Source organism: Propithecus coquereli, unplaced genomic scaffold, assembly GCF_000956105.1.
Source record: "Propithecus coquereli isolate 6110/MARCELLA unplaced genomic scaffold, Pcoq_1.0 Scaffold77, whole genome shotgun sequence".
Classification (NCBI taxonomy): Eukaryota; Metazoa; Chordata; class Mammalia; order Primates; family Indriidae; genus Propithecus; species Propithecus coquereli.
Genome location: NW_012153840.1, coordinates 9,059,190 through 9,074,038, shown reverse-complemented (window position 1 = coordinate 9,074,038; position 14,849 = coordinate 9,059,190). Strand labels below are relative to the sequence as shown.

At 42.8% G+C, this 14,849-nt stretch overlaps 1 protein-coding gene across 2 annotated transcripts in view; it reads right to left on the bottom strand.

Annotated features, from left to right (window-relative positions):
- The window catches only part of DNAJC11 (DnaJ (Hsp40) homolog, subfamily C, member 11), a 74,147-nt gene that overhangs the window by 34,182 nt on the left and 25,116 nt on the right, over positions 1 to 14,849 (bottom strand). Inside the window, exons 3-4 of one of the 2 annotated variants that reach the window (XM_012662586.1) lie at positions 13,447 to 13,520; positions 6,419 to 6,520 (exon numbers count right to left, since the gene is read on the bottom strand). In XM_012662586.1, coding sequence (XP_012518040.1) covers positions 6,419 to 6,520; positions 13,447 to 13,520 — 176 coding nt within the window. The remainder of the gene's footprint in view (positions 1 to 6,418; positions 6,521 to 13,446; positions 13,521 to 14,849) is intronic. The other variant, XM_012662587.1, reaches the window with a different exon arrangement.

Genomic DNA, 14,849 nt, shown 5'->3' with positions numbered 1-14,849 from the left:
GTGCTAGGATTACAGGGGTGAGCCACCGCGCCGGCCTATAGGCATATTTTTTAATTAGTGGAGTTCTTAGATCTGTAAGCCTTCCCTCTTTCTTGCTCAGGAGGACCTCACATAACCAAATGACACCACTACTCACAGGCAAGGCCTGGAGCAGAAGAGACCAGGCCCAGCCCCTTCCTCTCTTGTCATCAGATGTCAGCAGTGGCCCCAGCCATTCCTGACCCAATGGAATCCAGCCCAGGCGGAAGCACCACCCACCCAGCCTGGGGGCCACTCCTACACTGGCTCACACACTAAGCCTAGTCCCTACTTCACAAGAGGGAAATGGAGGATATACCTCTGACTTCAACTACTCATTCCCTCCTCCATCACTGTTCCCTCCTCTTTGCTATTCCTGGGACATACCAGACCCACTCCTCCCTCTGGCCTTCCTGCTGGGCCTCCCCTCGATCAGGAACACCCCTCCCTATGGCCACACTGACTCATCTCCTTCTCATCCCTGGCCAGTGTCACTTCCTTGCTGAGGCCTGACCACCGATTTAAATGGCAACTCTGCCCCCCTCACTCAATTAGCCCCAGCAGCATCTATCACCTGCTAATATATAATTGGTGTATTGTATTTATTGCATATTATCTGTCTCTCAACTAGAATGCTAAGTTTCACAACAGGGTTAGGTTTTACCTGTTCTATTTTCTGCTAAATGTCCACATTTCTAACAGTGCTTGGCACATTATAGGCAACCAATTTAAATTACTTTGTGAATAAATCAACTGTCTTTACCCACCCCCAACCCACAATATTGCTAATATTAAGCCAGTGAGTCAGCAAAAGACAACCATTTTCCACATCTCCCCTTCTTAGCTAGCACATTTATCCCTCTTAAATTTTATTTTGTAGTTTAACCCCTTCACTCTGGCTCACTGGGCTCTCTTAAAATCTTAGTTCTCTCCTTCAGCCTTGGGTCACCTGTGAATGTGATAAGCACATCTTCACTGACATCACTCAGAAATTGAAAGTGATGAGTTGGAGCCTCTGTTCCACCATGAAAAGCTTCTTACCAAGTTATTCATTAGCCCTATTTGAGTAGAAGCAGTTGTTTAGTTTTGGGGGGTTTCAAATCTTTTCAAAATTTTAAAATACTTAATTGACAAAGATTGCATATATTCAAAGTGTACAAAGTGGTGATTTGATACATGTGTACACTGTGTAATGATCATCACAATCAACACATCCATCACTACCCATGTTGAATTATTTACCTGGCCATGAGGATAACATGAGGAATTTCTGCCTATTGCAATCTGAATAGTAACTCTTTACTAAGTAAAAATTCCACCAAAACAGGGGACAAAAGGCAATGTCAAATTTGACTTTTATAACTGATGAACCTAGGATGTCTCTTGAGATGACTGTTTCTGCAGAATCGCTTTCTCTGAAACGAAAGTGAGAACCTGTATTCTCCAATTTTATGGAGGACCAAATTCAAACTTACCAGGGTTTCTAAGAACAATTCTGGGCTGACCACTACTCGCCACTCCCACCCCACTGCACACTTCCCCCTTTGTAAACGGTAGTCTTTAATGCTGAGAGCTTCTTTATAAGTGATTATGCTGACGGGATGGGTGGAACAGCCCTCCAACTAATACTTCAAGACAAACAGCTTTTTATCTTTGATCCCCTCTGTGCCTTCTTCGTATATAGCCAAGACCACGTCTCTCCTCCAAAGGCCCAGTTTTGTATCACGGCACTTTCCCAGACTCGATTAACCAGGCTTTTGTCTCTTCTCCTTATATGACAGCTTCCCAATTTCTCCAATTTCAACAGCAGCCCATTTCTGCATACGGTAAATTGCCTCTTCCTGCCATTGAGCACAACAAACATATGGGTGCAAACAGCTTTTCTTCTGCTCTATTATGTTGTCAGCCAAGCTGAGTCAGTTTTATGACATCAGAATCATTTCCACAAAACACACTGAAGTTAAAACCACAGGCTCATTCTGATGGCTGTAATCACTAGCCATGGCAGCCAGAATTTTAAAAAAAGGTCTTTTAAAAATAATTGAGTAATGTACTCTTATATCTTTATAAAGACATTTTGGGATTTAGAAATATTTCTATAGTTATATCCCTTCCCTGGGACATCATTTAAAATTTTTTTCTGATATAGCTGTTTCTCAGCTAGTACATGAACCACACTGATAACGGAGCCTTTCTAAATTAGAAAGGAGGTCTTGCCAAGAAGTTTATATTACCTCTGTAATAGCAAAAGAATGGAATGGTCCAGGAAATAATGTAACAATCTCCATGAAACTATTCTGTAACAGGATCAAAAAAATAAAGCAACATATGCCCTCACAGACATTCAAGCTCCCTCCAAATAATCTTAACTTAATCCTCTGCTCCATCTACATGGGATCTAAACAAGTTCATGAAGAAGGCGGCAGCAATGAAGTCTGACGAGCTGCCTGAGATCACGTAGTCTTTTCCATTAATGAAGGTGCTCAAAGTGGCTGCCATTCACAGAGAGATAACATTTAAGGGTATTAACAAAAGAAAGGATTAAAATAATCAATATGAAGTGAAGATAGCAGAGAACAACTCCATTATATGATCTCAGTCTCTAAAGGCAAGAAATGCAGAATGGATTATGTAAATAAAACAGAGATCCAAAGATGGCAGGAAGATGGCCAGGGTGGTCCAATTCCAGTTTCACACAGGTCCTGCCTGCTCAGCCACAGATCCCTCTCCAATACTGGCTCAATGTGGAGGGCCCTGGAGACACGGGGACCCCAATAACCTGAGCTTGTTTTCCAGCAGGAAATACAGGCAGAGGAATTTATTTCCATGAGGCAAAACAAAGGCAGAAAACAGAGGCAATTAGAACCCAGGAATGTACGGGACTTGACCCCAGGCAGTGGGCCTGGTAGCAAACCTCCGATTCTACGCAGGGAGGGACTGGGCTAAGGCTGGAGAAGGGACTTCACCGAGGGCACAGACCAGATGGTGGAATCTCAGTCTGGATCCAGGGCTCTTGACTCCAAGTCCAAGGCTTTACCATACTGTCTCCAGCGCACAATGCGTGCGTGCGTGTATGTGCATGCAGGTGAGTGTGTCCCATCAGCTAGAGCCAGGACGCAAAGTGCACACACCCTAGAGCGGGAGATTCCACTTGTTTCCTTCTGGGTCCCACAGCACGTTCATACAAGTCAAGAATCACAGGCAGCAGCCACACTGCAAACAGCACTGGGCCTGGCCCCAGAAGGCTGAGGGAACTGACAGACCCCACCCAAACCCAACCACCACAGCCAAAGGAATTGCCTGACTGAGCCAAGAATTTCCCACTCAGTACCGAATGAAACACCAAAACAAGATTCAGGTCTAAACCTCACCTTGGTATTAGTACCACTTTGCATTTCTATAGCAGGATTATCTTTCTCTAAAAAGTAATATCTACTGGCTAGGCGCAGTGGCTCATGCCAGCGATCCTAGCACTCCTAGGATCACCTTGAGCTCCGGAGTTTGAGACCAGCCTGAGCAAGAGTGAGACCTCGTCTCTACTGAAAATAGAAAAAATTAGCCAGGTGTGGTGGTGGCGCCTGTAGTCCCAGCTACTCGGGAGGTTGAGGCAGGAGGATCACTTGAGCCTAGGAGTCCGAAGTTGCTGTAAGATAGGCTGATGCCACAGCACTCTAGGCTGGGCAACAGAGGAAGACTCTGTCTCAAAACATAAATAAAAAATAAAAAAAATTAATATCTATTTCATGGGCTTTCAATCTTTTAATAATTTGGCATAGTGGTCAGGACAGATGTCCTCATTTTACGAATGAGAAAATGAGACAGTCTGCTCTGTGTCCTGCTTCCTCGTGCCAGTCGTTCTTTCTAACCGATGCCTCTGCCTGCTGCCTTTTTGCCTGGTAGATACATCCTACTGGAGAATCCCTACGTAACACACTTCTATTGATGAAAACGGGGAGAAATATCCATTTTCAAGTTTCAGGAGGCAACATCACTGATGGTATACAGTCCGCAAATCCCCTACAGACTGTTGTCCTTTGAGCGAGTCCCACTGACAGGCTGGTCTCTACGCTTGCCACAAGTGTCCTCCTCCCTGTGTTTTGTTTTTTTTTTTTTTTGAGACAGAGTCTTGCTCTGTTGCCCGGGCTAGAGTGCCGTGGCTTCAGCCTAGCTCACAGCAACCTCAAACTCCTGGGCTCAAGAGATCCTTCTGCCTCAGTCTCCCTAGTAGCTGGGACTACAGGCATGCGCCACCATGCCCGGCTAATTTTTTTTCTATATATATATTTTTAGTTGTCCAGATCATTTCTTTCTATTTTTTAGTAGAGACGGGGTCTCGCTCTTGCTCAGGCTGGTCTCGAACTCCTGAGCTCAAACAATCCGCCTGCCTCGGCCTCCCAGAGTGCTAGGATTACAGGCATGAGCCACCGCGCCCGGCCTTTTTTTTTTTTTTTTTTTAAGAACAACTGATGACATGTCACTTGCTATAGTCTTAAAAGAGGAGATCACCTCTTCCTTCTTAGGATAAGGATGTTCCAAACTTTTCTGCTCATCTTGAAAAACAGACAAACAAAAAAACCCCTTGGAAATGGAATGAAAGATCCAGCTCGAATCCTCTCCTCAAAATGCCGCATGGCTAACATCTGATTACTCGATATTTCTGGTTAGAAAATGTTTTATTTATTTGGAAGCAGTTTATGGAAGTAGCAAACTACTGGAAATTTTAAAATAACTTGCATGCTCGTATGAAATGGTCACAGCTGTGCTCCCACATTCCACAGAAACATGGCCCACAAATATAATACATTCACACAGACCCCCAGTGAGCAACTGCCACACACACCCCGATGGCTGATGTGATCAGAGGACACAGGCTCAGGGTGACTGTGAGGTTCTCTTTCCCTTTCACTGCTCTGAATACAGCGAAACTCCAGCCAGAACAGCAAAACGCCAAAGGAACAGCCTGCTTCTGCCAGGCCTCGCCCTACCTTCCTATCCTCATCTCCACGTGCCAACACTGACCTTCCAAACCAGACCTGCCCAGTGCACTGCCCTGGGCACCCGGCCGGGAGATCTGGGCAGGAATCACAAGCACAGCTCAAGGCACCTCAGAGATTTTCAACCCTCCCAATTATCTCAAATTTTCTGACTCAGTTCATCCAATGTTTCGATTTTCTACCTCCATCTGACCAAAGGATCACTCTGCACTGCTGAAGTCAACACCTGTTGAAGCAGAGAGTGGGCAGACGGGAGCAGAGGTGTTGGCATTTTCAAACACAATTTGAAATGTCAGATTCATACAGATGGGCATGTTCTGAATACATGGTCCTTAAATGTTGTAGGGGTCTTTAAAAAAATCTGCTTTCTAGAATATATTTGTTCAGAGGTTTATCTTATCATGCTTCCCAGTTTAAGCCAGCATCTGTCCTTTTTCTTTAGAAGATTTAAAGAAAAAAATAAAGAAAAATAATGATGCTTATGACTTTACATGGCTGCCCCTCTCCTAACAATGCCACTGAGTTGACACAGATCATGGTGGCAGAGTGGGGATGGGGGGGTTGCCAGCTCCTTATTATGACAGACACAGGCTGTATGCCCAGCCATCCTGGCCACACTGATAGAACCTGGCCGCTGAGCCCTCTTATTAAACACAGTTGAACGGTACACTGGGTCACATTCAGGCACCCAGTACAACTGGCATTTCAGATTGACCAAGATACCCTATTGCCCCAGGGCTGGAAAACACGCTCAAAACAATCTCCCCAGAAAACTGAAGGAAGAAGATAGCATACATGGGACTGAGAAGTAACTCTGGCTCAGTGGTGTCACTGGGTTAAATGACTCAATCCCCAGGTCCACCTTATGGCTGTTGAAAGAGCCTGGTGCCTGGTGTTCATGGCACAGTTCCACGGGTGGTAAGAGCAAGGGGCTCTGTGTGACAATCTGGAAATGCTCCAAACGTTGCGTTATTTGGCTCTCCGTATTCTAACTAGAAAGCAGGGAATTCTGTTGCCTAAATGCTTAAGCAGTTGTCTTTTCCCTGACACTGTCCTCTAACTCATTTTCAGCATCAAGGATGTGGGCACCACCGTTGGAGGAAAAGGTCTTAGAGAACAAAGGGAAATCCTCTTGGCTTCTGGGCAAACCAGGGGATTGGTTTTGTCTTCTCTCAATATGGTTCCAAACACTTGTCTCGTGGTCACCAGCAGCAGCCTTGCTGACAGCTACCAGGGCCTAACTTTCTAGAAAGATACCATTGGAGGTAATACAGTATAAGCAAAATTTTGTCCCACTCAGCTTTGTATGTTATTACTTTAACCCACCAACGCCTAATTATTTTAGACTGGGCTTCTGGTGATGAAGGCTTTCAATGTGTCCTCATTAAACTTGGCCCCTGGCTTACCTTGGGATTGGTTCTCTGCTGCAGTCTCCTCTCTTCCCTCTCTCTCTGCAGCCGCTCAAACTCCTCTCGAATTTCAGCTGGGGTTCTTCTCCTTTCCACAACCTATCAGCAGAATCAAGACCAGAAGGCAAGTGAGGACCCACGAAGTGAGGGAAACATACCTTTAAGAAATCAATTCTGATGTGCAAATGCTGCCTGCAGTCCTGCTGTGCCCTCTCCCAGGACCCTAAGAACCATCAGGGGAACTGCAATGAGTTTTTCCATCAGACGGCCCCAGCCCTCAGTGAGGGGAGGGCTCTGCCACCCGCCTGGTCATTCCCAAGGAAGAGCTTTCCCCTGGCTCTCCAGAGTGACTTAAACATTCTGCTCTTTATTTGAGTAACTTATCTCTAAGGCTGCAGAAATCTTACAAAAAAACACTTCACCTTAAATCTCATAGCTAAGATTTCCTAATGAGTCACAGATAACAAACATTAAATATCAAAATGAAGGCACGCCAGCTCTCCCTAATGTGCTGGGGCAAGCACTAGAGATTCCTTCCGAGCTTCTGGGACCAAAGGATCTCTTCTTTCAGGTCTGGGGATTTTAGAACCACGGGACTCTTCCTCCTTCAATAGGATATGAACCCTAGAAGGTGGGATGCCAGTTATACACTAGAATAACAATACTGAGGCACCAAACAGCGGACCACAGTAAACTCAGGGATGCACGATGATGTCAAATCTGAGAAAATAAGGCATTCCAATTTAGCCTTCCTCAGCTCAGCATGAAAAGAAGACAATCTGGTTGAGATTTCAAAGAGGTGGAAAGAAACGTGAGAAAGGAATGGCTGCCTGGCCTTCCACCTGTGAAAGAGGAAACCGCACTACCCAATTTTTATGGGTCCTGTTGATGGCCACAAAATGTTATGCACCTGTGAGAAACAGAGCATGGAAGCGGGACAGAAAAAACAACCACTGTTTTTCTGTCTATCATAACCAAAGTCATCAGACGGAATAGAGGGCGGGGGAGGCACATTCCCTGTGTCAGTGGGAGAAATACACACAAGCCTTGAGATGCTGCTCAGAGATTATCTGAAAAGGGGGAATGTAAGAAAAAGCTATCTTGAAAATTCCAAGTTTTAAAAATTATTTAAAAAAATACATACTTACAGTAAAAAAATCAATAGCACAGAAGGATGTAAAGTAAAAAGTACAAGACTCCTCCTTTACCCACGTTCCCTCTTCTAATAGGTTAACATTTTTTGTCTTTTCTTAAAAATCTCCCATGCCATGTGTATGTATATGTTTGTATATACACATATATCTTCAAATAAAAATGAGATCACATTATAGGCTTTGTGCAACTTGATTTTATTTTTCAACAATACAGAAAAATAAATATAAAACTAGCCTATCCAAAAAAACCTGAGAAATTTGTTCACTACTTTCAGGAGGCAAATAGAAAAAAATAAGGTAAACATTTTGTCCTCTAATAAACCAATATAAATTAATAATTACTAAAAGGGGGGAGATGGTTCTTTTTAAGGAAGCCTTTAAATAGGGGGATTGTTAAAATCATCCAAGAACAAACTGTCCCAAATGGCATGGACAGTGATTGCTCTGTGACCTCACGAAAACATAATGCGTTCTTCCATTTAACAGATAAGGCAAGCTCACTCTGCCCAGGCTCAGAAATATCAAGGGCGTGTGTACCTATTCATGGTACTCTCACTTCCTAACACTATCCTTCTTGGCCTGGACAAAAACAAGGCCCAGTTTTTCAAAGGTTTCATCATCTTCTCAATCTATTATCAGCCTCTCCCTTCATCAAATGAAAACAAAAATAAAAGAGCTCTGGGAAAATACAGGTAATCAATCAATTATTCTATTTTACTTTAAAATCCAGAGAAAATGATTTAAAATACTTTAAAAATTGCGAAATCACAACTTATCTGGCCCCTGCCAATGGTGACCTAAGCAACCCATCATCAAGGACGAGGTCTGGGTGTGAGACTGTGAGTCTGACGGGAAGCGCTTCCTCAACAAGGCCCAGAGTAAAGAGGTAGTTTTAACCTGGATAAAAGATTTCATAATCCAGTATTCTCTTTAACGGGATGCTAGTTTTTTTTTTTTTAAACAGAGTCTTGCTTTGTTGCCTTGGCTAGAATGCCATGACGTCAGCCTAGCTCACAGCAACCTCAAACTCCTGGGCTCAAGCGATCCTTCTGCCTCAGCCTCCCGAGTAGCTGGGACTACAGGCATGCGCCACCATGCCCAGCTAATTTTTTCTATGTATTTTTAGTTGTCCAACTAATTTCTTTCTATTTTTAGTAGAGACGGGGTCTTGCTCTTGTTCAGGCTGGTCTCGAACTCCTGACCTTGAGTGATCCTCCCGCCTCGGCCTCTCTCCAGAGTGCTAGGATGACAGGCATGAGCCACCACACCCGGCCTGAATAGCTATAACTTTAACCAGTGATTTAAACAGACAATGAATATGCCCATATACTACTATTTTTTTCAGTAACAGATCTGTAAGATCCTTGGAATTAAAATCCTAGACTCAAACACTGCAGGAAATAAAAAAACTGGAAAGTGTCTGGCTCCAAAGAGGCTATAGCAGAAAAAAATTTGTTTTTAGGAATTCTAGCTGTTTAACCTTTGCAGACTGAATAATAGCTTCGAATTACTTCCTCTTTGCTACACTCTGTGATAGCTATAGAGGCAAATAACCAAAAGTGTCAGATCATTTCATTTCTAGACATATTTTACACAAGTTTTGCAAACAGTTGGTGCATAATAATCAGAGCTAACTGCAAAGTTAATTTGCTGGCTCCTCTAAAGCGGTAAAGACACTCAGCTGGGCAGGGCATTCTTGTTCTCAGCTCCCACAGGCCTCTGCCAGCCTTGATTATTTATATCTTTTTTTAAACAGAGTACCTGACACTGGGGAGTGGAACAGGATTAAACCAGTATGAGCTGCTCTTTTTCATTTCAGCAACCCTCAGATAGAAGCATCTGGGAACACAGCATCCCAAAGCTGCATTACAGTTGGTAAATACCAGACGTTTCCAATGTTTTTCATGAACAGAGTGTATCACATGCAGCTCGTGAATCTATATAACTTAATTGTTCACCTGGACAATACGCCAACTAGGTCTATCCCTGTGCCAGCCAGAAGACCGACTTTATCAAAGAGAGGATAAAGAGATCTCCAAAGGCTGGGTGGCATAATGGAAAGCAGACAGACACTTAGCCTCTCTGCCTCTGACATGACCACTAACCTGGGAGACACCTTGGGCAAGTCACTTCACCTCTCTAAGCTTCAGTTTTCCTGCTATAAAATGAGGATGGTTAAACTACACCATTCCCAAGGTGTTGTCCAGTTTGAAAATTCTACGATTCTAGCTAGTCAACTTTTTATTTTGGAATAATTTTAGAAAATTATTTAGAACTTTAGAAAAGCTGCAAAGATAGTACAGAAAGTTCTAGTATGCCCTACACCCACCTTCCCCTAATGTGAACATCTTCCATAACAATGAAACATTGGTCAAATCCAAGAAACCAGTATTAGTAGACTTCTATTAATTAAACCCAGACTTTTCAGATTTCACTAATGTTTCCACTAACATCTTTTTTCTGTTCCAGGTCCAATCCAAGATACCACACTGCCTTTAGTCATGTCTCCTTAGTCTCCTCTGCTCTGTGACAGTTCTAAATCTTTCCTAGTTTTTCATAATCTTGACCATATTATAGATTGTAACAGAGGTTGACTTTCTCAAATACTTTTAAGCCTGATGTCAAAGAGATAGGGAAAAATGAAATATGGACGATATAAAGGATTACAAACAAAACTAAACTGCGGAGGATCCAGGCCAACGCACGCAATTCTAAATGTACACTAATATCCGAAAGTGGTATCTGTAGGAGATCTGAGTTATGTGGTTTCCATCCCACTCGCCAGCCAATTACCAGACTCAGTACTGTCAAAGCATTCACAGTACAAAGCTGGATTTTCGCTATTCTCAGGCAAAGACCAATCTTGTTTTCAACGTGGGCATCCACGTGAATACCACTAACAAACTTCAAGAAACAAAATGGCTGGTGTTGTAAGTTGGGAATCATCTCATTCCTATGGAATCATGCCAGAGATAACAAAATCTGTCTCTTAAAGGCTAAAAAAAAAAAAAAAAAAGACAGAAAACTTACCCAGTGACTGAAAACAGGGCCATTATTTGAGTAATCTAAAGAAGCTGATTTCATCTCCAGTGTCCACCTATAAGATGGGGGTGACAGTATTGCTGGGGTGGGGAGTGATTTCTATGTCTGCAGAGGACTTTGAGATCTCTGGATTAAAGGCATCTCAGATACCCAGGTACTAACAATGCCCTTCACTCTTCACTGACTACCCATATGTTTAGGCTAATAAATATGTACTAAATGGATACCCTTCAGCAATTGAAAAGTTTAATAGTCTAAAAATAGTAGCAACAGCAGGAAGGGAACACAGCTTCCTCCCTGCAGTGAAAGCTGTTACTTCAGTGGGAGAATCTTCACCTCAAACAATCCAGCCAGCCGTAGGGATTCCTTGAAGGAATGTCGATGCCAGCTCCATAAAATGCGCTTGAGTTCAGCGAGACTTTCCTGCACAGTATGAATGATGGGCTCAACTTTCCTATTGTATGTTAAGCAGTAATACATCTCTGAGTAAGTATCTGGGGAGATACTTTCATTTAGTCCTCCTTGAAGGCATTTTTATCTTGCAATGAAAGCTCAGTATCAATATGAAAAAAAAAAGCCAATTCTGATTCATGAGAACCTATTTTCCTTAAAGTAGTTTACTAAAAAATACAAAGTTTATCCATTTACCACCTCCAACTGTCTATATATATATATTTTTTTGCTCCTATTTCCTGGTGATGAGCTATATATATATATATATATATATATATATATTTTTTTTTTTTTTTTTTTTTTTTTTTTTTGAGACAGAGTCTTGCTTTGTTGCCCGGGCTAGAGTGCCGTGGCTTCAGCCTAGCTCACAGCAACCTCAAACTCCTGGGCTCAACTGATCCTCCTGCGTCAGCCTCCCGAGTAGCTGGGACTACAGGCATGCACCATCATGCCTGGCTAATTTTTTCTATGTATTTTTAGTTGTCCAGCTAATTTCTTTCTATTTTTAGTAGAGACAGGGTCTTACTCTTGCTCAGGCTGGTCTTGAACTCCTGAGCTCAAACGATCTGCCTGCCTCGGCCTCCCAGAGTGCTAGGATTACAGACGTGAGCCACCACGCCCGGCCAATATTTTTATTTATTTAGCTTAAACTCAGTGGTAAGGAAAGATGCTTACATATTTTTTATAATCACTATTGTGTGTGTGGTTTGGCTTTGTTTCTAATGGGCAGGTGATCTGGTTTGGGGATAGGAAGACCCCACGGCCCCATTAGAGTTGGGGTGCTGCTGTTGGGAACTAACAACCCAGACTGCACTAGGAACATGTAATGCGGTCCTACAGCGTTTTAGCGACCCCAATAGCTGCCTTAAAAATCGTAACCAACCCACATCTTTAAAAAACAAGGAAGCTTTAAAGTGGTATATAAAGTATGTGGAGAAACTGAATTACTACAACAGGATCTATTTTCCTTTCTGGATGAGAAAATGTTAAGCTTTTAGACTTAGCATTTAGCTATAATGAACTAATTACGCTGTTCAGTGACAGGAGGCACTGCTACTTCCGCCAAGCCAGAGGCCACAGACCCACTGCCTACCGGAGCCAGGAGGGCGTGTGGATGAGTGAGGGCCAGCTGTGGACAACAGGGCGTGGTGGGGACTGGCCAGGCCAGCCCAGTCTAAAGGGCAGGGGCTCCTCAGATCCAGTGTTACCAGATCTTCCCATGTTTCAACTGGATTTTCATGCAAAACCTCCCAAGTTTTAAATGTCAGCAACTACAATCCATTGTGTGGGGCACTCAAAACATGGCTATAGGTAGAAAATGGCCCACAAGCCACCAATACAAAGCAGTGGAAAGGAGGAATCTAGCCCTGTTTTGCTTCTCTTCCACTCCTTATCTGAAGGCCTTTAGGAGGTTTTCATGCTAGAACTGGAAGAGTCAGGCACACATGTTTGAAATGAAACACCAAAAGAACTTCAAGAGAAATCTTAAAGGATGAAAATAGTAAAACTCAATGAGAGTCAATTCAATGTTATTAAGAGACAACCAAAACTTCTTGGGCATCAGAACCAAGTTTCTTTAATTCCTATATATTCCTGTAGCAATTTACAGTTTTAGAACTAATTTTCATATTCATTTTTCAGATCACAACATGGAGGCACCAGCAGCCCAATGACTTCCCCAAGGCTCTGCTGCTAGTCAGTGGCAGAGTGAAAGAAAACACAGTGTCTGAATTTTAGTGACTGTTCTTACACAGCATGGCTGTCCAAGGCAACCTATTTCATAGATACTTGCTATATATTTTGTTTCCCTCATTATATTTGACAACGTTCTAACATTATAATACCTTAGAACCAGAAAGGTCATTATAGACAATGTAACCTAGCAGCTCTCAACTTTTCTCTGCTTCCATTTTGTTCACATGCCTGACACATTCCCAGCAGCACATGTACAGAAGCATTTCCTGAACACAGCTATTCGTAATCCAGGTGGAGGGAGAGGCACAGCACTGTGGAGGGTGGAAGGGACGTGTGTGTGTGTAGGCAGAATTGGCCCCTTGAAGAAATCTCCCATCAACGCCCTGCCCCACCTACTCCCACCCATCCCTGGGTGAAAAATTACTAGTACAGTCCTTCCCTCTTCCTTTTCACTTGACAGATTAGGAAACTAGGGACAAGTCAGACAACTGACTTGCCCAGGTTCACAGAGTTCAAAGCGGCAAAGCCAAGTCTAGAACTCAACCTCTAAAACTATAATACAAAGCAAGGAAGGGGGACTCTAATGTCTTCAAATATTCTCAAAGACATTATCACAGATTGCAGGGTTTTGGGGGTTGTTTACTGACTTTTCTGGGACACCAGACGCACAGTTTCTCTTACCTCCCATCCTTCCATTTCCAGTCCTCTCTTCCCATATATATCATAGATGGCCCTGGTTTGGGGGTCACTAAGCACTGCAAATTAAAAACCAAACATGTTTACAAAGTACAAAATCCACCTTTCAGTCCTTTCTGAAAACACTGACAGCAGCGTCATTAGGTAAGTCCGTCTCTTGTTCTCTCCGTCCAATCACAATCTTCTTAGAGACCCTCTTCATTTCCTGTGTGTCTTTACTGCTAATTGCTTTTCTGATCCAGCCTAGGATGTTTAAAGGTGTTTAAAGGTGGCTACGAAGAAGAAAGGTCAGACTGTCCCAGTGTCTAAGCTACTTTTAACTGTAAGGTATGGGTATAAGGTATACAAGGTACACCAGGTAGGAAGCTTCACTGGCTCCTGTATCACTGAAGGACAGTTGAATTTATTAATAAAAGAATTTGTTAAGTTCCCACCACAGTGTATAAAAGCACACTGGCTGGAAAGAGTTGATTGCAGTTTCTAAAGAAGCTTCATGTAAAACTAGGGACAGGATCTGATGCTAGAAAGATATGATTTATTATTTACTCTACAGAGTTTTATTAATTCAAAAGACAATCTACATTCTTTTTGTACACCTCTCTTCTTTATTTGTAAATCATTTTTTTTCTTCTTTCTTTTCTTTTAGAGATGGGGTCTTGCTTTGTTGCCCAGGCTAGATTCAAACTCCTGGTCTCAAGTGATCCTCCTGCCTCAGCCTCCCAAGTACCTGGGATTATAGGCATAGGCCACCATGCCCAGCTGTTCGTAAATCATTTTAAAAGACAAACACCTCTCACAATGTTGTCAACCACGTCATAGAAAGTACACCAGAAAAAGATTTCTCAGTAAGGGTAAGAGCTTGAGGACACCCAAACTGCACTTGAACATCAGCAGTGAGGCTGAGGGTCGCTATCTTCCTCCTCTACTCTACCAACCTCTGTCGAGACCTTTGCATCTCTCCTCCCCTGAGAGTTCCCACACATTTTTAGGCCTAATTAAAAAATGATATAAATGATTCCATCCATGTTCAAATCTAATGGGGAAGAAAGAAATGCTGACCACTGGAAAAATGTGGGAGCCAGACTTCTGGAGTTAATCTCTAGGACTTAATAAAGGATTATTATTCACTATTTTATTTTAGTCTCCTTTTAGGCTAAACTTGAGGAGGCTGGGTCTGCTGTTGTAGCATTTTCACAAGCACTGGCAGGGTTTTTCTGTTAAATCCCCAAATCTCCAAAGTAATACAAGCAAGCTATGCGGATAATTTAGACAACAGGAAAATTAATGCAGCTGTTTAGTCGACAGAATACAATAAAAGGAACAGGCTTTTGGTGACGACACCATACAATTGGTTTGAACAGAGTTAAACTTGGTAACAACACAACACC